The sequence below is a fragment of the Salmo trutta genome, chromosome 12 (genome assembly GCF_901001165.1).
Source record: "Salmo trutta chromosome 12, fSalTru1.1, whole genome shotgun sequence".
NCBI lineage: Eukaryota > Metazoa > Chordata > Actinopteri > Salmoniformes > Salmonidae > Salmo > Salmo trutta.
The window spans coordinates 23,292,490-23,313,948 of NC_042968.1; the positions used below are offsets into that span (position 1 = coordinate 23,292,490).

Here is a 21,459-nt window from a genome sequence, read left to right on the forward strand (position 1 = left end):
AACAATTAGTGCATAGTGTACCAATTTGGAGAGAAGCGAAGCCGGTCCCCAGCGGTCAGACTTACACCTGTAATCACCATGTGGTGAGGAGAAACATTAAGTTACTGGCATCGGTCATCAAAATTCTTAAAAGGTTTTAAAAACAATTCTAACAAATGCAAGAGTTGGACAATAGATATAGATACTTCAAACTTTGAATTATAGCACAAAACATTTTACTGGCTCAGACAAATAATGGAGTTCAGGAATTTTGGTGAGGATTCAGGTATTCAATAAATAAAAACATGTAGTCATATATACATTTTCTAATGGTATCAGGTATTTATAAATATTGTGTTAAAAATCAAGAAAATTATAATTACCTAATTTGCATAAATACACAGCTTGTATTTGTATATGATTAAATTAACATAAAGGGCTGGAACAGCGCTACAACCACCAATAGCATTTGCAAAGTCATCAACAGCTGCCCAGCCTATTGTTTTTTCTTCCCGATAGTTGATATAAAGTTGAAGATCTGATGTTGTTTAAAAAGGTACAAACTCAACACATTTTATTCAAAGTGTGTTCATGTTGAAATTTGGTTACCATGAGGACATAATCCTGTGGTTGAAATTTCACCCTCAAAACAAGTTGATTACTTTTTTCAAATCCAGTGTATTTTCCTTGTAGATTCCACATCACAATACATTGACAAATTACAATGAAACATTGATTCAACTAGTTCATGCAGGGTGGGATAGCTAGTATGTTTCACCATGTGATCACTTTCTACAAAGTATCAAAGTTCACCAAAATAACCATCCACTATATCAGGTAAGTAGTTAAAGAATATGCTATTGTAGCAGAGACTGGGGAGAGGGACCATAGCTAGGAGGGGCCTCGGGGTAAAGAGGCTCAGTGAGGCAGAGTAAACAGTTCAAAGTTAGGCTTTATTACATAATTATACAAAAATATGCTCAAGAATAAGGAACTTAAAGTGCAAGTTAAGTAACTACAGTTTCTCTTAAACTGAAAGTATTTTAGCTCCCAACCTGTCTGCTCCTGTCTCCAGTCCTTTCTCCTCTAAATGTGAGCAGCTCAGCCTACTCAATTGTTTGGGCTAATTGTCCAGCCAATCACACACTTGATTGTCTAATGAACCTCAGCTGGGCTCTATTAGCCTCCTAACTGGGAAGGTGCTGGAAGGGTGTGGTAAGAGGATTTGCTCTACAGCACCACACTTCTTTCCCACATGAAGGAGGCTATTGGCTGACTGAAGATTGCCCCCCCCCCCCACCCCTTGCAGGTTAGGCAGTGTGAGGGACAGCACATGCAGCTCCTTGAGTCCCCCTCAGCATGATAAGGCAGCAGGTAGACTGCCTCGATTGGGAGGTTGGCTTTGGCTCGGCCTCCTCTGGGTTGAAGGAGGGCTGAGAATTAGAGGACAGAAGGGTGGCTGCCTAAGGGCGGCAATGGCTTGGCCTCGGTAGGGCTGGAGAAGGGCTTTGGATTACAGAGCTGCAAGATGGCTCCCTCATGGCTGGAGGACTGTGATGTCTTGGCCTCCATTGGGCTGAGGAGTGGTGGCAGCTGTTCAGCATCTACTGGTCTATAGGTTCAGAGTATCAGGATGGTCTGGTGGGTGTTGAGGAACTGAGGTGTTGGGCACATTTGCTAGTCATGTACGAAGTCCTCACAACTTCCACAGAATTCTGGGTCCCAGGCCTCTGTCTACTCAGTGATGGCTAGGGCTGCCACACCACTCACACCAGCCAAACCACCTCTCCAGCTGTGAGAGGTCAATATCCAGGAATGTAGACGGCCCTTGGTAGCTGGTACAGAGGGGCTCTGAATTCTTCTGTTCTGTAAGCTAAGTGAAATTCTTGTCTTGTAGAGCAGTGTGAAGAGGTCCTCTTGAGCTTGAACCTCTTGCTTGTGTAATTCTAGATACAGGTAGTGATGTACCAAGTTCGTACAACCTAGCACATGGTCCTCTGGGCCAGCAGGTGGTGCTGTTGGCTGCATTACATTTATTTTATTTTACAGGGGGGCCATTTTTAACATTGAAAAGCCACATGACACTTTGTCAAGAGAAGGCCTCCTGATTAAGATGGAATGACTTGGTATTGGTGGGACGTTATAATCAGGTTTTGGCCTTCTTATTTAATCGCTCTTTTCTAGTTAAAATAGGATTCATTTTATCTGATGCCTATGGAGTTGACAATGGTATTCCTCAAAGCAGTGCTAGCAGTCCTATTTTGTTAAATGTTATGATTAACAATGTGTTTTTGAATGTGGGTAAGGGCATTGGGGCTTCCCTATAAGCCGATGATGGCGCTATTTGGAACCAGAGAAGGAATGACTCGTCCAAATCTATTCAACAGATTTGTTGAAAGATGGTCGATTGACTGGAGTTTTTAATTGTCAGTGTGCAAAGTCTTGCTGTATGTTCTTCTCGAAGAAGAAAGTTGCTGATGAATGTACTGTTGTTTCTGTATGGACAACCTAGGGGGAGGGTTTGTAGGTTGAAATATTTGGTTTAGTGAGCGATATGCATGGAAAGATCATGTCATAAATGTTGAAACAAAGTGTAAGAAGATGGTGAATCTTATGTGCTTGGTATCTGGTTATGAATGGGGTGCTGACAGACAATCATTGATGGATATTTATAGAGCTCTGATCAGGATGACAATCAGGGCCGGCTGAGTTGCGGCTGTCAGTGAAAAGCATCTAAAATATGTTTGAAGATAATGTCTTGAGTATAATTAAAAATGTTGCAACAAAAAGAAGGGGAGGGGTGTGTGGCGAATATGTGTTGTCTTTCTCCATAATGCAGGCAATCTGCTCTCCAGAATGCACTCAGCTGTCTCCCACCTATTCTTGCCCTTTCATTGTTTCGTTGTGTGAATTGTTTGCCCTTTGATGTTTTTTTGTTTTTTTATCGATTCCCTATTACATGTCACCAGTAGGCCTAGTAAATGTACCGTTAATCCCTCTTCATTTGGTTACATGCATTTATGTTTATGTATGTATTAATTACTGTATTTAATATTCTTATTCCTGGAGTGGAAATGTTGTTTGCAGAGTTAACAATCAGTTACACTTGTGAGAAACAATTTTTTATTTTTTTCATAACCATTAAGAGTTTTTTGTCAATATTTTAATTGTATTTTGTTTGGAGTGCTCTGATGATGTGGCTGGTTTCTCTATCCTGATAATGTTGAGGGAGAATGAGCCTCAGCTCGCATAGAAGTAGCCCTACCTGGCCTGCTGCACGCAAATGTAGGAAAGTGCCCATTTGGCAATGTCTCATTTTTAATTGTCTTTTGACCATGTCCACCACTAATAAAATGAGCTTCTCAGTCATTTTTTTTCTTACCTCACACATTGCAAACAAAATCTTTTTTTTATATATATCCATTGCAAATTATAGTATTTGTCAAATACTCTGTTGTATACTCTGTTGTGAGCTCACTTTCCCATGTTACTCTGAGGGCCCGGAATAGGCTAGTTGATACAATGTTGCAAGTTCGCTAGCCACAGCTTAGGGCTCCATCCAGCTGATGATTTGATAGAATGACTTTTGCCAGTAAACTGTCTTCAGCAACCTCACCTTGTTAGCTGAGTTTGGCTGTTCCTCACCCAGTTTTATTCCTCCTACACAGCTGTTTCTGTTTCACTTAATGATTGTGTTTCAACCTACATATTGAATTGATTGGCACCTGTTTGGTATAATTGTTTAATCATACACCTGACTATACAGTTGAAGTCGGAAGTTTACATACACTTAGGTTGGAGTCATTAAAACTCATTTTTCAACCACTCCACACATTTCTTGTTAACAAACTATAGTTTTGGCAAGTCAGTTAGGACATCTACTTTGTGCAAGACACAAGTCATTTTTCCAACGATTGTTTACAGACAGATTATTTCACTTAAAATTCACTGTATCACAATTCCAGTGAATCAGAAGTTTACATACATTAAGTTGACCGTGCCTTTAAACAGCTTGAAAAATTCTAGAAAAATATTTCATGGCTTTAGAAGCTTCTGACAGGCTAATTTACATAATTTGAGTCAATTGGAGGTGTAACAGGGGATGTATTTCAAGGCCTACCTTCAAATTCAGTGCCTCTTTTCTTGACATCATGGGAAAATCAAAAGAAATCAGCCAAGACCTCAGAAAAAAATTGTAGACCTCTACAAGTCTGGTTCATCCTTAGGAGCAATTTCCAAATGCCTGAAGGTGCCACTTTCATCTGTACAAACAATAATATGCAGGTATAAACACCATGGGACTACGCAGCCGTCACACCGCTCAGGAAGGAGACGCGTTCTGTCTCCTAGAGATGAACGTAATTTGGTGCGAAAAGTCCGCTCAGCAAGGAAGAAGCCACTGCTCCAAAGCCGCCATAAAAAAGCCAGACTACGGTTTGCAACTGCACACGGGGACAAAGATCATACTTTTTGGAGAAATGTCCTCTGGTCTGATGAAACAAAAATAGAACTGGTTGGCCATAATGACCATCGTTATGTTTGGAGGAAAAATGGGAGGCTTGCAAGCCAAAGAACACCATCCCAACCGTGAAGCACGGGGTGGCAGCAGCATGTTGTGGGGGTGCTTTGCTGCAGGAGGGACTGGTGCACTTCACACAATAGATGGCATCATGGCATCACCTTAGCCAAATAGATGGCATCACCTTAGCCAGATGTATTTGGCTAAGGTGTATGTAAACCTGACTTTGTGCAAGTGTACCTAGAAGAATTGATGCGGTTTAGAAGGCAAAGGGTGGTGACACCAAATATGGATTTGATTTTTCTTCTGTTCACTCACTTTGCATTTTGTTAATTTATAAATATAATCTATTAACGTGTCTATTTTTGAAAGCATTCTTACTTTACAACATTTTTTCACACCTGCCTAGTTCATGAGCTTAGTTCAACTGTCATACCCCATCAGAACCCAAAATATAAGCTTGTTTTACTTCTTTGTTTGTAAACAATATAATTGTAACCAAACAATGTATAGACTCAACATGATTAAGGCCTAGATTCAATCTGGACTGTGGAAGATCTGTGTTACAGAGCAATTGACGTAACGGTAATTTTCGATTAAGCCGACATATGCTGCATTTACCATTAACGTGATCTTTGCGATCGCTGGAACATTGACTTTAAAACATGCATATAGTGGGCAAAAAGTGATCGGATTGAATCTGGCCCTTAAAGAATCATTTTGATCTCATGGATGGTCGGTCCTTACATCCATAGCTCTGTTTGTGGATTTGAGAGTGGTTACATTTCTACAGCCCCATCCCCCAGCTTTTAACAAAACAGAGGTGGGGTATCCACTTTGTTTTTGTCTGAAATGCAGATTGCCCCTTTAAACCCCACCATGTTGTCAATGATACAGGAACATCACTACCCTATTCTAGCTACATATTTTCTATACCTTATTAACTTGTGGCTTACTGGTGGTTTTGTTGCATCAATATACCAACCTAAAGTATGGTGAAAAATGTATATCCTGATGGGAGTAGATGACAATGCCCCCATCCACAGGTCACTGAATGGTTAGATGAGCATGAAAACGGTGTAAACCATATGCCATGGCCGTCTGTCACCAGATCTCAACCCAATTGAACATGTATGGGAGATACTGGAGGGAAGCCTCAGACAGCATTTTCCACCACCATCAACAAAACACCAAATGATGGATTTTCTCATGGAAGAATGGAGTCGCATACCTCAACTTCAGACGCTTGATGAATCTATGCCAAGCTGCATTGAAGCTGTTCTGGCGACTCGTGTTGGCCCATAGCCCTATGAGGACACTTTATGTTGGTGTTACCGTTATTTTGGCAGTTACCTATACATACTTCTAAGTAGCATAATGTTACTGTTATAGTGGTCACTGTGAATAGCTTGAATGAATGTGAGAATTGCTCAAAGAGCAAAAGGAACATGCAGAAGCACATGATGTTGCTGTTGTTTATTAATCACTACAAATTAGAAAAAAGATTACCCTCTACATTTATCATAGAAAATACATTCATTCTACAATGAAGGTATAAGAACATAAAACTAAGTGCTGCCGATTGTAGAGATACACTGACATGACAGATTGAATTAAAACGTAACAAGAAAACAAATTCTCAATAAAACATTCGATGTCATGAGGACAATTCCGATGTTGTCTCCCTAGATGTTTAGCGCCTCCTCCTGCGCTGTCTGGTTGTCCCCGGGGCGGCGGTCGTGCCTGCATCACAGTCTGTGACATGACATCCGCACGACTCAACGTGGATGTAGGAGTGCTTGACCTTTGACCCATCAGGGCACATCAGCTCCACCTCTTTCTGGCTAGTGGTCGCCTCTTGGCAGCAGGAGCAGTAGTGCATCATGGTGTTCGCCTCTGCTGAGTACCTGCACATTCACAGAAACACAAGACAAGTTGAAAAGAGGGCTTGTATTCCCTGGGTTGTCTTGACAAGATGAGCACAGGAACAATAAGTAAGTCATATAGGCTCCTAGTTCATAAAGGGCACACCAGATAGTGAATAGGTGATCACGGACTGGGGCCTGCATGACATTGACTAGTGCTGCATTCAGCATCTGTAATACTTACATGGAAGAGGTTCCACAGTTTCCTGAGCAGGAATTGATCTCCACAGGCTCAGCGGTCGCACAGCCACTGATGACAATGCTATTGGTGGTGTACTTCATCTCACAGACATTCCTGCGTTCTGTGCCTGGTCAGGAAAGATGCATCAAGAGTTATTGTTTGAAACAGTATGACACAGTAGATGAAGCAGAAACAGCCAACATATACATTTTTGGCCAGCATGAAGCCACACAATGTTTCCTGTTGTCTTATTTTCTTATTTAGGTGACATAGCATGCTATTATTAACCAGTAGTTGTGTGGTTATTAGGAATGATTTGGCTGGACGTGTTACTTACAAGTCTTGCAGCATCCATTTGCATCTGTCTTTTCAGTTCCCTGGGGTGAAAAATAGGAGAGATGATTTATAAGCGGCAGATTGTATACATTATGCGAGCTCCCTTCCATTCTAAATGTTACTGAAACATCTATCGCTATGACCCAAGAGTGCTAGAAATTATAGTAACATTCTGAGTGAGAATGGGAAACAATGTAACTGCAGTGTTGAATGTCCCCACGAAGGAGGTGAGATAGGATAGAAACTCACTGGAACACAGTTCTCTGGGCTGAATGCAGGGCACACAGTCTTCACCTCCACTGGTATATATTGTCCATCAGTTTTGTCACACGTGTACATCACACATTTGTCACCAGGTGGTGACCATGTTTCGTTCACCTGTCGCACAAGGAGAAGTTGATGAAGAATTATGATGGAGTTTCAGATCATGCAGACAGATTATGCATCCTCATACACTCTTGTGGTACTCACCTGAATAGTGTGTTGGGTCTTATCTGGCATATTAACCACACAGCTTGTCTGTACACACTTCCCACAACACTGACCAGGTATGGCCTGATACTGGAAGCCCTAAGACGAGGATGGAGAGTACATTAGTAAATCATTGGTAACCTACTTCATAAGCCTCCAGAGTTGGATACTGCAATTTTTTTATAAATATGTAAATCCATTTATCATGTTTGTTAAGAGAGACATGACTACCTGTGAACATGTAGTGTCGCAGGAGATATTTGTGCACACAATGTTGTTGAGCTTGGTGCTAGGATCCATGGTCGAGCTGCAGATACAATTCTCACATGTTCCTTTGGGAACTTCAGCACCAGCCTGGAGAGAAAGAGAGAGACACAAGTTATAATCCACTATAACAGACTGTTTGAATAGAGGAGGGTGAGAGTGCAAAGGGAGCAGTTCTATAGTAGAATGTGGCCAATTATGAGGGCAGCATTCACAATACAGCTTATTTTAAGCTATGTGTGTGGGTATCTTTCAGAAGCTTGTTGAATTTAATTTATTTGAAATGATTTATTCTTACCTGGTACTCGATGTTATTGTAGACACATACACCCTTAGGAACTGAACAGACACACATTGAGAAGGAATCAGTCAGTGATACCAGTGATTCATGTCATAGTTAACACAAACGTAATTCAAACCAGTGATACCTGGGAATTACAAAGTCAATGAACTAACTAAACCACTGATGAAGTAAATCAAAGGGACCTACCACAGGTATACTCTGGACAGCAGCTTGAGATGGACGTGCTTATAGTTGCCTCCCACCCTGGCTGGCAGTCCATCATGACTTTGGGGCAAAGCAGTGCATCGCACTCTGTTACAGAGGTAACCAATGAGAAGTGATTAAAAGACAAGCCGATAGAGGGTCAAATAACCCCAATGACCCTACAGAACACTTCAGATAATCTTGGTCTAGTACTGTATGAATAAGAGTTGGCTTTCTAATGATTTACTGAAGGGTCTGCTCCATCACTCACCACATGTATATTTCTGGCAGCAGCCTTCTGTCTTGTTCACCAGTCTGTAACCGGTCTCATTGCAGATGGGTATGGCTGGTGTGGGGCAAGTGATAGGCTGGCACTGGACAATCATGGAGTCCATGTCACAGGTGCACTGCTGGCAACCACTTTCCCATGTATCACCAGGCTTAAGAAAAAACAGGGTAATGTCAGGTCAATACATAAACAGAAAATAGTAACTCAGCTGTTCTTGTTCTGCAATGAACTGGATTTAAACATGGCAGTTAATATGAACCATCATTAGGTGAGAAGAAATGGGTTGGACGTGGTTATTCAGAGATTAAACGTTTTCTGGTCTGGTCTTTGGAAGGAATAAAGAGGACAAGACCTATGCTATGTCAATGAAAAGTATCCATCCTAAGTATGTGAGTTTCCGTGACTCACGTGAAATGCATCTCATGATATGTCTATGTGAGAATGAACATCTGGAGAATATTTAGATGGAGGAAATTCTTACCATTTGGGGGTTGCCATCAGGTCCGGTGCAGCCTGAAAAATAAATACAGGGTGTGTTTAAAATGTTTGTCTCACATAGTTGGGGTCAAGTTCTTTACACCTCCTCATTTTAACTGTTCCATTACAAATAAAGCCAGTAAACCATGATTCATGCTGGATTAAAGGTTTAAAAGTACAGAAAGGTCTAATTCTTATATTGATAGCTACCTGCAAAATGACCCATAACCCATTCTTACCACAGAAGACCACACAAGTATCAGAGTAGGTGCTGAACAAGACGGTTTTAGATGGACAGAAGCAACCCTCCTTTGTCTTATTGATCATTTGGGTTTGGTTGTTCAAATACTTCTCATTATATCTGAGTGCAAAAGAGGTTTGGGATTATGCAGGAGATCATTTATTTAAAAGAAGGCTCATATGAAGGAAATTCATATGACATCCAATCAGACTTAAGCTTACCTGGTATTACATGTTGGTTCAACTGCTGGACCACATGGCATGTACACCTTAGTGGCTGGGCATGTATGCGCTGCAGGACAAAAATAGGTCACAGTTATGCTAAACACCAGCAAACATTTTTTTAAAGTAGTTGCCTATGACAAAAGTCGCTGCCTATGAATTTGTGGCATGACTACTATGCTTGGATTCATAGCTCACCACATTCTCCATCGGTGGACTTCCTCCATTCAATGCAGATCCCTTTATTTGCACATTCAGATGCATACGCCTCCAGACTAGAGCAGCTAGAATTAGCATTGTAGCAGACATCTGATCTACAGGCCTGAACGAAGGCATCAGGAGAAACTGCTTTATGGCATTCCTCAAAGACCCTTTGACAGAAAAGAACATAGTGATTTAGAGAGATGCATTGAGTGCAACCTTTAACCAGAAATGCCAATGGCATGGTACCTGTATTATGATAAAAACAGGTTTCAAATACAAGCAAATTAACATGACAGAAAATGTACATTACAATTGATAAAACACATTAGGAAGTGAAATATCATTTAGGCATTCCTATTGTGTGCTTGTTCCCTTTTTCAAACTTTGTTTGATATGTTCCTTACTTGCTGTTCATGATTTCACAAATGGCTGTCTTGCAGGGGGTAGGGGATGTGCTTGTGGGTGGTGCTGTTGGAGGAGTTGGACAGTCCTGGTTTGGAATTAGCCACTGGCTAGCTGCGACTGAGCAGCTCTGAATCTGACCATTAGGTGACTGGCAGTCATTCTTCTGGGAATTATCACAGGTACCTTGAAAAATAGGGATATTGCATAGTGTAAAACCTAGTTAGCAAGGCCAGGTCATAGTTTTTAGTTGTATTCAATTTTTATAGGGTGGTCTAGATAGGAGCATCTACTGAAAGTTTGAAACTGTGAAATGTATATTGACCCTCTAATAATACTCACCACACTGGCCCTCTGTGCTGCTTTGGAAGAGGGAGTAAGGAAGGTTGATGCTAAATGATGACCCCTTGTAAGACACCTGAACCTTAAGATCAGGGATCTCCAGCACAACCTCCACACCAGTACTTGTTAGAGCAATGTCACCCATTCTGTAAGCTGGGTAGATTCGTTTACTGTTGACATATACCTGCATTTGTGCAAAAATAAATACACATTTAGATGGTTGAGTCATGTGTTATCTTGAAAGTAGTAACATGACAATGTTACCCCGTTATTGGTTTTAATTTAAAGTTATGGGATTTTAATAATGCATGATAACGCAGCAGCATAAAAATGCAGGAGCATAAAAAAATACAAGCAATGAGAATGATATTTTTGAAATAGTTACCATGTTTTCTGTTGTTTCACCAGATCTCTGCTGGGTAAGAATCACTTCATAGGAATTGTAGTGAATGATAAGGGACTGAGGACAGAATCCATTGTCAGCGTTTCCACAGTAGTGATTATCAACAATAATGGTAAGGTTGTATTTGAAGTTGATTTCTTTCACTAAGATGTATGAGCAGTTCTCCTGGAAATTGTAATATACTCCATCAAATGTCATGTAGTGAGATCCACCCCATCCACTGCATACACCTGCAACATGTTAAAATATGAGTTGATAATAATCAAGCTATTGACAGAGGACATTAAAAACTAATGAGCAATAATGTCTTATTTTCATTCAGATTGTTGGGTTGTATGTTGTCACTTACATTCACATTCATATGTAAAGCAGCATCCAGTTGAATCGTAGACCTTGACAGGTGGACGGCCATTCTCACACTGTAGTGGCTCCACTGGCTTGCATTTTACTGGTAGCTGGACAACAATGCCGTCCTGGCAAATTGCTGTGGTACAGCTATTCAGCTGCCAAGATTCTCCATTCTGCCATTGATTTGATAAGGGAAAGCAATTACTCAATCATTCACAAGGAGGGTTAAACATACTCTAAGTGTACGTCAAGGCATGGACTCTACAAGGTGTCAAAAGCTTTCCACAGGGACGCTGACCCATGTTGTCTCCAGTGCTTCCCAAAGTTGTGTCAAGTTGCCTGGATGTCCTTTGGGTGGTGGACCATTCTTGATACATAAAGGAAACTGTTTAGCGTGGAAAAACCCAGCCGTGTTGCAGTTCTTAACACAAACAAGTGAGCTTGGCACCTACTACCATACTCCGTTCAAAGGCACTTCAATCTTTTGTCTTGCCCATTCAACCTCTGAATTGCACAGATACACAATCCATGTCTCAAGCAGTACACCACAAAGAGATATATAAACATTCACCCATTTTATTATTACCCCCCCAAAAAAAGATTTGTAGGGAAAAAATGACCTTTCTTGGTGGCTGAGCGCTAGTGCAGTCTGGGGAGGTTTGAGTTGTTGGTGGTGTGGTCGTGGTCTCTTCTGACGTTGTGGGTGATACAGTGGGTGGTGTAGAGGAAGGACATGGATTTGATTCCACTTCAACTTGACACGTTGCTTTACAGTAAGCGGTGAAGCACCACCCTGAACCATCAGTCACATTATACACTAGGTTCCCTGATTGTTGAGAAAGGCAAGTGTTAGAACATTTCATTTTGCAAAGTTCTTTAAAAGATTAGGGAAATGTAATTTATTTTGATTGTCTGAATGATATTTATAACATGTTACCTGGTAGATATTGTGTCCCATTAACATTGCAAATACACTGGCTGGTGGTGACTACTTGTGATGTAGGTGTAATAATCACTTGATGCGATGTTGAAGGAGATCTTGTTGTTTCTAATGGGCCTGTGATGACAACTGGCTCTGTTGTTGTTTCTTCAACTGTTGTAGTTCCACCTGTGGTAGGTGTCGTTGTTGTTGGTGCAATTGTAGTTGTTGTAAAAGTAGTGGGATTGGATGTTATGACTATTGGCCCTGTTGTTTCTTCACCTGTTGCTGTGGGCTGTGATGTTGAGGTTTCAACATTTACAGTGGTGGAAGTGGTTGTTGGGCCGGTGGTGACTTCTTTAGGAAGCTTTGTGGATGTAGATGGACTTGTCTCAGTTGTGGTTTCTTCAACTGTTGTAGTTCCACCTGTGGTAGGTGTCGTTGTTGGTGGTTCAATTGTAGTTGTTGTAAAAGTAGTGGGATTGGATGTTATGACTATTGGCCCTGTTGTTTCTTCACCTGTTGCTGTGGGCTGTGATGTTGAGGTTTCAACATTTACAGTGGTGGAAGTGGTTGTTGGGCCGGAGGCAACGTCTTTAGGAGGCTTTGTGAATGTAGATGGACTTGTCTCAGTTGTGGTTTCTTCAACTGTTGTAGTTCCACTTGTGGTAGGTGTCGTTGTTGGTGGTTCAATTGTAGTTGTTGTTAAAGTAGTGGGACTGGAAGTTATGAATACTGGCCCTGATGTTTCTTCACCTGTTGCTGTGGGCTGTGATGTTGATGTTGAGGTTTCAACATTTACAGTGGTGGAAGTGGTTGTTGGGCCGGAGGTGACTACTTTAGGAGGCTTTGTGAATGTAGATGGACTTGTCTCAGTTGTGGTTTCTTCAATTCTTGTAGTTCCACCTGTGGTAGGTGTAGTTACCTCTGTAGTTGTTGTTAAAGTAGTGGGATTGAATGTTATGAATACTGGCCCTGTTGTTTCTTCACCTGTTGCTATGGGCTGTGATGTTGAGGTTTCAACATTTACAGTGGTGGAAGTGGTTGTTGGGCCGGTGGTGACTTCTTTAGGTGGCTTTGTGGATGTAGATGGACTTGTCTCAGTTGTGGTTTCTTCAACTGTTGTAGTTCCACCTGTGCTAGTTGTAGTTGTTGTTGGTGCAATTGTAGTTGTTGTTAAAGTAGTGGGATTGGATGTTATGACTATTGGCCCTGATGTTTCTTCACCTGTTGCTGTGGGCTGTGATGTTGAGGTTTCAACAATTACAGTGGTGGAAGTGGTTGTTGGGCCGGTGGTGACTTCTGTAGGTGGCTTTGTGGATGTAGAAGGTCTTGTCTCAGTTGTTGTTTCTTCAGCTGTTGTAGTTCCACCTGTGGTAGGTGTAGTTACCTCTGTAGTTGTTGTTAAAGTAGTGGGATTGGATGTTATGAATACTGGCCCTGTTGTTTCTTCACCTGTTGCTGTGGGCTGTGATGTTGAGGTTTCAACATTTACAGTGGTGGAAGTGGTTGTTGGGCCGGAGGTGACTTCTTTAGGTGGCTTTGTGGATGTAGATGGACTTGTCTCAATTGTTGTTTCTTCAACTGTTGTAGTTCCACCTGTGGTAGGTGTAGTTGTTGTGGGTGCAATTGTAGTTGTTGTTAAAGTAGTGGGATTGGATGTTATGACTATTGGCCCTGATGTTTCTTCACCAGTTGCTGTGGGCTGTGATGTTGAGGCTTCAACAATTTCAGTGGTGGAAGTGGTTGTTGGGCCGGAGGTGACTTCTTTAGGAGGCTTTGTGGATGTAGATGGACTTGTCTCAGTTGTGGTTTCTTCAATTCTTGTAGTTCCACCTGTGGTAGGTGTAGTTACCTCTGTAGTTGTTGTAAAAGTAGTGGGATTGGATGTTATGAATACTGGCCTTGTTGTTTCTTCACCTGTTCCTGTGGGCTGTGATGTTGAGGTTTCAACATTTACAGTGGTGGAAGTGGTTGTTGGGCCGGTGGTGACTTCTTTAGGTGGATTTGTGAATGTAGATGGACTTGTCTCAGTTGTGGTTTCTTCAACTGTTGTAGTTCCACCTGTGCTAGTTGTAGTTGTTGTTGGTGCAATTGTAGTTGTTGTTAAAGTAGTGGGATTGGATGTTATGACTATTGGCCCTGATGTTTCTTCACCTGTTGCTGTGGGCTGTGATGTTGAGGTTTCAACATTTACAGTGGTGGAAGTGGTTGTTGGGCCGGTGGTGACTTCTGTAGGTGGCTTTGTGGATGTAGAAGGACTTGTCTCAGTTGTTGTTTCTTCAGCTGTTGTAGTTCCACCTGTGGTAGGTGTAGTTACCTCTGTAGTTGTTGTTAAAGTAGTGGGATTGGATGTTATGAATACTGGCCCTGTTGTTTCTTCACCTGTTGCTGTGGGCTGTGATGTTGAGGTTTCAACATTTACAGTGGTGGAAGTGGTTGTTGGGCCGGAGGTGACTTCTTTAGGTGGCTTTGTGGATGTAGATGGACTTGTCTCAGTTGTGGTTTCTTCAACTGTTGTAGTTCCACCTGTGCTAGTTGTAGTTGTTGTTGGTGCAATTGTAGTTGTTGTTAAAGTAGTGGGATTGGATGTTATGACTATTGGCCCTGATGTTTCTTCACCTGTTGCTGTGGGCTGTGATGTTGAGGTTTCAACAATTACAGTGGTGGAAGTGGTTGTTGGGCCGGTGGTGACTTCTGTAGGTGGCTTTGTGGATGTAGAAGGTCTTGTCTCAGTTGTTGTTTCTTCAGCTGTTGTAGTTCCACCTGTGGTAGGTGTAGTTACCTCTGTAGTTGTTGTTAAAGTAGTGGGATTGGATGTTATGAATACTGGCCCTGTTGTTTCTTCACCTGTTGCTGTGGGCTGTGATGTTGAGGTTTCAACATTTACAGTGGTGGAAGTGGTTGTTGGGCCGGAGGTGACTTCTTTAGGTGGCTTTGTGGATGTAGATGGACTTGTCTCAATTGTTGTTTCTTCAACTGTTGTAGTTCCACCTGTGGTAGGTGTAGTTGTTGTGGGTGCAATTGTAGTTGTTGTTAAAGTAGTGGGATTGGATGTTATGACTATTGGCCCTGATGTTTCTTCACCAGTTGCTGTGGGCTGTGATGTTGAGGCTTCAACAATTTCAGTGGTGGAAGTGGTTGTTGGGCCGGAGGTGACTTCTTTAGGAGGCTTTGTGGATGTAGATGGACTTGTCTCAGTTGTGGTTTCTTCAATTCTTGTAGTTCCACCTGTGGTAGGTGTAGTTACCTCTGTAGTTGTTGTAAAAGTAGTGGGATTGGATGTTATGAATACTGGCCTTGTTGTTTCTTCACCTGTTCCTGTGGGCTGTGATGTTGAGGTTTCAACATTTACAGTGGTGGAAGTGGTTGTTGGGCCGGTGGTGACTTCTTTAGGTGGATTTGTGAATGTAGATGGACTTGTCTCAGTTGTGGTTTCTTCAACTGTTGTAGTTCCACCTGTGCTAGTTGTAGTTGTTGTTGGTGCAATTGTAGTTGTTGTTAAAGTAGTGGGATTGGATGTTATGACTATTGGCCCTGATGTTTCTTCACCTGTTGCTGTGGGCTGTGATGTTGAGGTTTCAACATTTACAGTGGTGGAAGTGGTTGTTGGGCCGGTGGTGACTTCTGTAGGTGGCTTTGTGGATGTAGAAGGACTTGTCTCAGTTGTTGTTTCTTCAGCTGTTGTAGTTCCACCTGTGGTAGGTGTAGTTACCTCTGTAGTTGTTGTTAAAGTAGTGGGATTGGATGTTATGAATACTGGCCCTGTTGTTTCTTCACCTGTTGCTGTGGGCTGTGATGTTGAGGTTTCAACATTTACAGTGGTGGAAGTGGTTGTTGGGCCGGAGGTGACTTCTTTAGGTGGCTTTGTGGATGTAGATGGACTTGTCTCAGTTGTGGTTTCTTCAACTGTTGTAGTTCCACCTGTGGTAGGTGTAGTTGTTGTGGGTGCAATTGTAGTTGTTGTTAAAGTAGTGGGATTGGATGTTATGACTATTGGCCCTGATGTTTCTTCACCAGTTGCTGTGGGCTGTGATGTTGAGGCTTCAACAATTTCAGTGGTGGAAGTGGTTGTTGGGCCGGAGGTGACTTCTTTAGGAGGCTTTGTGGATGTAGATGGACTTGTCTCAGTTGTGGTTTCTTCAATTCTTGTAGTTCCACCTGTGGTAGGTGTAGTTACCTCTGTAGTTGTTGTAAAAGTAGTGGGATTGGATGTTATGAATACTGGCCTTGTTGTTTCTTCACCTGTTGCTGTGGGCTGTGATGTTGAGGTTTCAACATTTACAGTGGTGGAAGTGGTTGTTGGGCCGGTGGTGACTTCTTTAGGTGGATTTGTGAATGTAGATGGACTTGTCTCAGTTGTGGTTTCTTCAATTCTTGTAGTTCCACCTGTGGTAGGTGTAGTTACCTCTGTAGTTGTTGTTAAAGTAGTGGGATTGAATGTTATGAATACTGGCCCTGTTGTTTCTTCACCTGTTGCTGTGGGCTGTGATGTTGAGGTTTCAACATTTACAGTGGTGGAAGTGGTTGTTGGGCCGGTGGTGACTTCTTTAGGTGGCTTTGTGGATGTAGATGGACTTGTCTCAGTTGTGGTTTCTTCAACTGTTGTAGTTCCACCTGTGCTAGTTGTAGTTGTTGTTGGTGCAATTGTAGTTGTTGTTAAAGTAGTGGGATTGGATGTTATGACTATTGGCCCTGATGTTTCTTCACCTGTTGCTGTGGGCTGTGATGTTGAGGTTTCAACAATTACAGTGGTGGAAGTGGTTGTTGGGCCGGTGGTGACTTCTGTAGGTGGCTTTGTGGATGTAGATGGACTTGTCTCAGTTGTTGTTTCTTCAGCTGTTGTAGTTCCACCTGTGGTAGGTGTAGTTACCTCTGTAGTTGTTGTTAAAGTAGTGGGATTGGATGTTATGACTATTGGCCCTGATGTTTCTTCACCAGTTGCTGTGGGCTGTGATGTTGAGGCTTCAACAATTTCAGTGGTGGAAGTGGTTGTTGGGCCGGAGGTGACTTCTTTAGGAGGCTTTGTGGATGTAGATGGACTTGTCTCAGTTGTGGTTTCTTCAATTCTTGTAGTTCCACCTGTGGTAGGTGTAGTTACCTCTGTAGTTGTTGTAAAAGTAGTGGGATTGGATGTTATGAATACTGGCCTTGTTGTTTCTTCACCTGTTGCTGTGGGCTGTGATGTTGAGGTTTCAACATTTACAGTGGTGGAAGTGGTTGTTGGGCCGGTGGTGACTTCTTTAGGTGGCTTTGTGAATGTAGATGGACTTGTCTCAGTTGTGGTTTCTTCAGCTGTTGTAGTTCCACCTGTGGTAGGTGTAGTTGTTGTGGGTGCAATTGTAGTTGTTGTTAAAGTAGTGGGATTGGATGTTATGACTATTGGCCCTGATGTTTCTTCACCTGTTGCTGTGGGCTGTGATGTTGAGGTTTCAACATTTACAGTGGTGGAAGTGGTTGTTGTGCCGGAGGTGACTTCTGTAGGTGGCTTTGTGGATGTAGATGGACTTGTCTCAGTTGTGGTTTCTTCAACTGTTGTAGTTCCACCTGTCGTAGGTGTAGTTACCTCTGTAGTTGTTGTTAAAGTAGTGGGATTGGATGTTATGAATACTGGCCCTGTTGTTTCTTCACCTGTTGCTGTGGGCTGTGATGTTGAGGTTTCAACATTTACAGTGGTGGAAGTGGTTGTTGGGCCGGTGGTGACTTCTTTAGGAGGCTTTGTGGATGTAGATGGACTTGTCTCAGTTGTGGTTTCTTCAACTGTTGTAGTTCCACCTGTGGTAGGTGTCGTTGTTGGTGGTTCAATTGTTGTTGTTGTTAAAGTAGTGGGACTGGAAGTTATGAATACTGGCCCTGATGTTTCTTCACCTGTTGCTGTGGGCTGTGATGTTGATGTTGAGGTTTCAACATTTACAGTGGTGGAAGTGGTTGTTGGGCCGGTGGTGACTTCTTTAGGTGGCTTTGTGGATGTAGATGGACTTGTCTCAATTGTGGTTTCTTCAACTGTTGTAGTTCCACCTGTGGTAGGTGTAGTTGTTGTGGGTGCAATTGTAGTTGTTGTTAAAGTAGTGGGATTGGATGTTATGACTATTGGCCCTGATGTTTCTTCACCAGTTGTTGTGGGCTGTGATGTTGAGGCTTCAACAATTTCAGTGGTGGAAGTGGTTGTTGGGCCGGAGGTGACTTCTTTAGGAGGCTTTGTGGATGTAGATGGACTTGTCTCAGTTGTGGTTTCTTCAATTCTTGTAGTTCCACCTGTGGTAGGTGTAGTTACCTCTGTAGTTGTTGTTAAAGTAGTGGGATTGGATGTTATGAATACTGGCCCTGATGTTTCTTCACCTGTTGCTGTGGGCTGTGATGTTGAGGTTTCAACATTTACAGTGGTGGAAGTGGTTGTTGGGCCGGTGGTGACTTCTTTAGGTGGCTTTGTGGATGTAGATGGACTTGTCTCAGTTGTGGTTTCTTCAACTGTTGTAGTTCCACCTGTGGTAGTTGTAGTTGTTGTTGGTGCAATTGTAGTTGTTGTTAAAGTAGTGGGATTGGATGTTATGACTATTGGCCCTGATGTTTCTTCACCTGTTGCTGTGGGCTGTGATGTTGAGGTTTCAACATTTACAGTGGTGGAAGTGGTTGTTGGGCCGGTGGTGACTTCTTTAGGTGGCTTTGTGAATGTAGATGGACTTGTCTCAGTTGTGGTTTCTTCAGCTGTTGTAGTTCCACCTGTGGTAGGTGTAGTTGTTGTGGGTGCAATTGTAGTTGCTGTTAAAGTAGTGGGATTGGATGTTATGACTATTGGCCCTGATGTTTCTTCACCTGTTGCTGTGGGCTGTGATGTTGAGGTTTCAACATTTACAGTGGTGGAAGTGGTTGTTGGGCCGGAGGTGACTTCTTTAGGTGGCTTTGTGGATGTAGATGGACTTGTCTCAGTTGTGGTTTCTTCAACTGTTGTAGTTCCACCTGTGCTAGTTGTAGTTGTTGTTGGTGCAATTGTAGTTGTTGTTAAAGTAGTGGGATTGGATGTTGTGACTATTGGCCCTGATGTTTCTTCACCTGTTGCTGTGGGCTGTGATGTTGAGGTTTCAACAATTACAGTGGTGGAAGTGGTTGTTGGGCCGGTGGTGACTTCTGTAGGTGGCTTTGTGGATGTAGATGGACTTGTCTCAGTTGTTGTTTCTTCAGCTGTTGTAGTTCCACCTGTGGTAGGTGTAGTTACCTCTGTAGTTGTTGTTAAAGTAGTGGGATTGGATGTTATGAATACTGGCCCTGATGTTTCTTCACCTGTTGCTGTGGGCTGTGATGTTGATGTTGAGGTTTCAACATTTACAGTGGTGGAAGTGGTTGTTGGGCCGGTGGTGACTTCTTTAGGTGGCTTTGTGGATGTAGATGGACTTGTCTCAATTGTGGTTTCTTCAACTGTTGTAGTTCCACCTGTGGTAGGTGTAGTTTTTGTGGGTGCAATTGTAGTTGTTGTTAAAGTAGTGGGATTGGATGTTATGACTATTGGCCCTGATGTTTCTTCACCAGTTGTTGTGGGCTGTGATGTTGAGGCTTCAACAATTTCAGTGGTGGAAGTGGTTGTTGGGCCGGAGGTGACTTCTTTAGGAGGCTTTGTGGATGTAGATGGACTTGTCTCAGTTGTTGTTTCTTCAGCTGTTGTAGTTCCACCTGTGGTAGGTGTATTTACCTCTGTAGTTGTTGTAAAAGTAGTGGGATTGGATGTTATGAATACTGGCCCTGTTGTTTCTTCACCTGTTGCTGTGGGCTGTGATGTTGAGGTTTCAACATTTACAGTGGTGGAAGTGGTTGTTGGGCCGGTGGTGACTTCTTTAGGAGGCTTTGTGGATGTAGATTTACTTGTCTCAGTTGTGGTTTCTTCAACTGTTGTAGTTCCACCTGTGGTAGGTGTCGTTGTTGGTGGTTCAATTGTAGTTGTTGTTAAAGTAGTGGGACTGGAAGTTATGAATACTGGCCCTGATGTTTCTTCACCTGTTGCTGTGGGCTGTGATGTTGATGTTGAGGTTTCAACATTTACAGTGGTGGAAGTGGTTATTGGGCCGGTGGTGACTTCTTTAGGTGGCTTTGTGGATGTAGATGGACTTGTCTCAATTGTGGTTTCTTCAACTGTTGTAGTTCCCCCTGTGGTAGGTGTAGTTGTTGTGGGTGCAATTGTAGTTGTTGTTAAAGTAGTGGGATTGGATGTTATGACTATTGGCCCTGATGTTTCTTCACCAGTTGTTGTGGGCTGTGATGTTGAGGCTTCAACAATTTCAGTGGTGGAAGTGGTTGTTGGGCCGGAGGTGACTGTTTTAGGAGGCTTTGTGGATGTAGATGGACTTGTCTCAGTTGTGGTTTCTTCAATTCTTGTAGTTCCACCTGTGGTAGGTGTAGTTACCTCTGTAGTTGCTGTAAAAGTAGTGGGATTGGATGTTATGAATACTGGCCCTGTTGTTTCTTCACCTGTTGCTGTGGGCTGTGATGTTGAGGTTTCAACATTTACAGTGGTGGAAGTGGTTGTTGGGCCGGTGGTGACTTCTTTAGGTGGCTTTGTGGATGTAGATGGACTTGTCTCAGTTGTGGTTTCTTCAACTGTTGTAGTTCCACCTGTGGTAGTTGTAGTTGTTGTTGGTGCAATTGTAGTTGTTGTTAAAGTAGTGGGATTGGATGTTATGACTATTGGCCCTGATGTTTCTTCACCTGTTGCTGTGGGCTGTGATGTTGAGGTTTCAACATTTACAGTGGTGGAAGTGGTTGTTGGGCCGGTGGGGACTTCTTTAGGTGGCTTTGTGAATGTAGATGGACTTGTCTCAGTTGTGGTTTCTTCAGCTGTTGTAGTTCCACCTGTGGTAGGTGTAGTTGTTGTGGGTGCAATTGTAGTTGTTGTTAAAGTAGTGGGATTGGATGTTATGACTATTGGCCCTGATGTTTCTTCACCTGTTGCTGTGGGCTGTGATGTTGATGTTGAGGTTTCAACATTTACAGTGGTGGAAGTGGTTGTTGGGCCGGTGGTGACTTCTTTAGGTGGCTTTGTGAATGTAGATGGACTTGTCTCAGTTGTGGTTTCTTCAGCTGTTGTAGTTCCACCTGTCGTAGGTGTCGTTGTTGGTGGTTCAATTGTAGTTGTTGTTAAAGTAGTGGGACTGGAAGTTATGAATACTGGCCCTGATGTTTCTTCACCTGTTGCTGTGGGCTGTGATGTTGATGTTGAGGTTTCAACATTTACAGTGGTGGAAGTGGTTGTTGGGCCGGAGGTGACTTCTTTAGGAGGCTTTGTGGATGTAGATGGACTTGTCTCAGTTGTTGTTTCTTCAGCTGTTGTAGTTCCACCTGTGGTAGGTGTAGTTACCTCTGTAGTTGTTGTAAAAGTAGTGGGATTGGATGTTATGACTATTGGCCCTGATGTTTCTTCACCTGTTGCTGTGGGCTGTGATGTTGAGGTTTCAACATTTACAGT

At 42.6% G+C, this 21,459-nt stretch overlaps 1 protein-coding gene across 1 annotated transcript; it reads right to left on the reverse strand.

Annotated features, from left to right (window-relative positions):
- Positions 1 to 5,959: 5,959 nt before the first annotated feature.
- LOC115203195 (intestinal mucin-like protein) lies at positions 5,960 to 21,360 on the reverse strand (the record flags this gene model as incomplete). The annotated part of the gene is made up of 20 exons (XM_029767637.1): positions 5,960 to 6,405; positions 6,608 to 6,731; positions 6,942 to 6,981; positions 7,190 to 7,318; positions 7,412 to 7,510; positions 7,643 to 7,765; positions 7,974 to 8,014; positions 8,166 to 8,270; positions 8,434 to 8,602; positions 8,933 to 8,964; positions 9,168 to 9,289; positions 9,391 to 9,460; positions 9,589 to 9,761; positions 9,999 to 10,182; positions 10,339 to 10,522; positions 10,724 to 10,971; positions 11,091 to 11,262; positions 11,710 to 11,915; positions 12,027 to 12,169; positions 21,173 to 21,360. Coding segments are annotated over 20 exons (2,766 nt in total), but the record flags the coding sequence as incomplete, so codon positions are not given.
- Between the last annotated feature and the right edge of the window lie 99 nt (positions 21,361 to 21,459).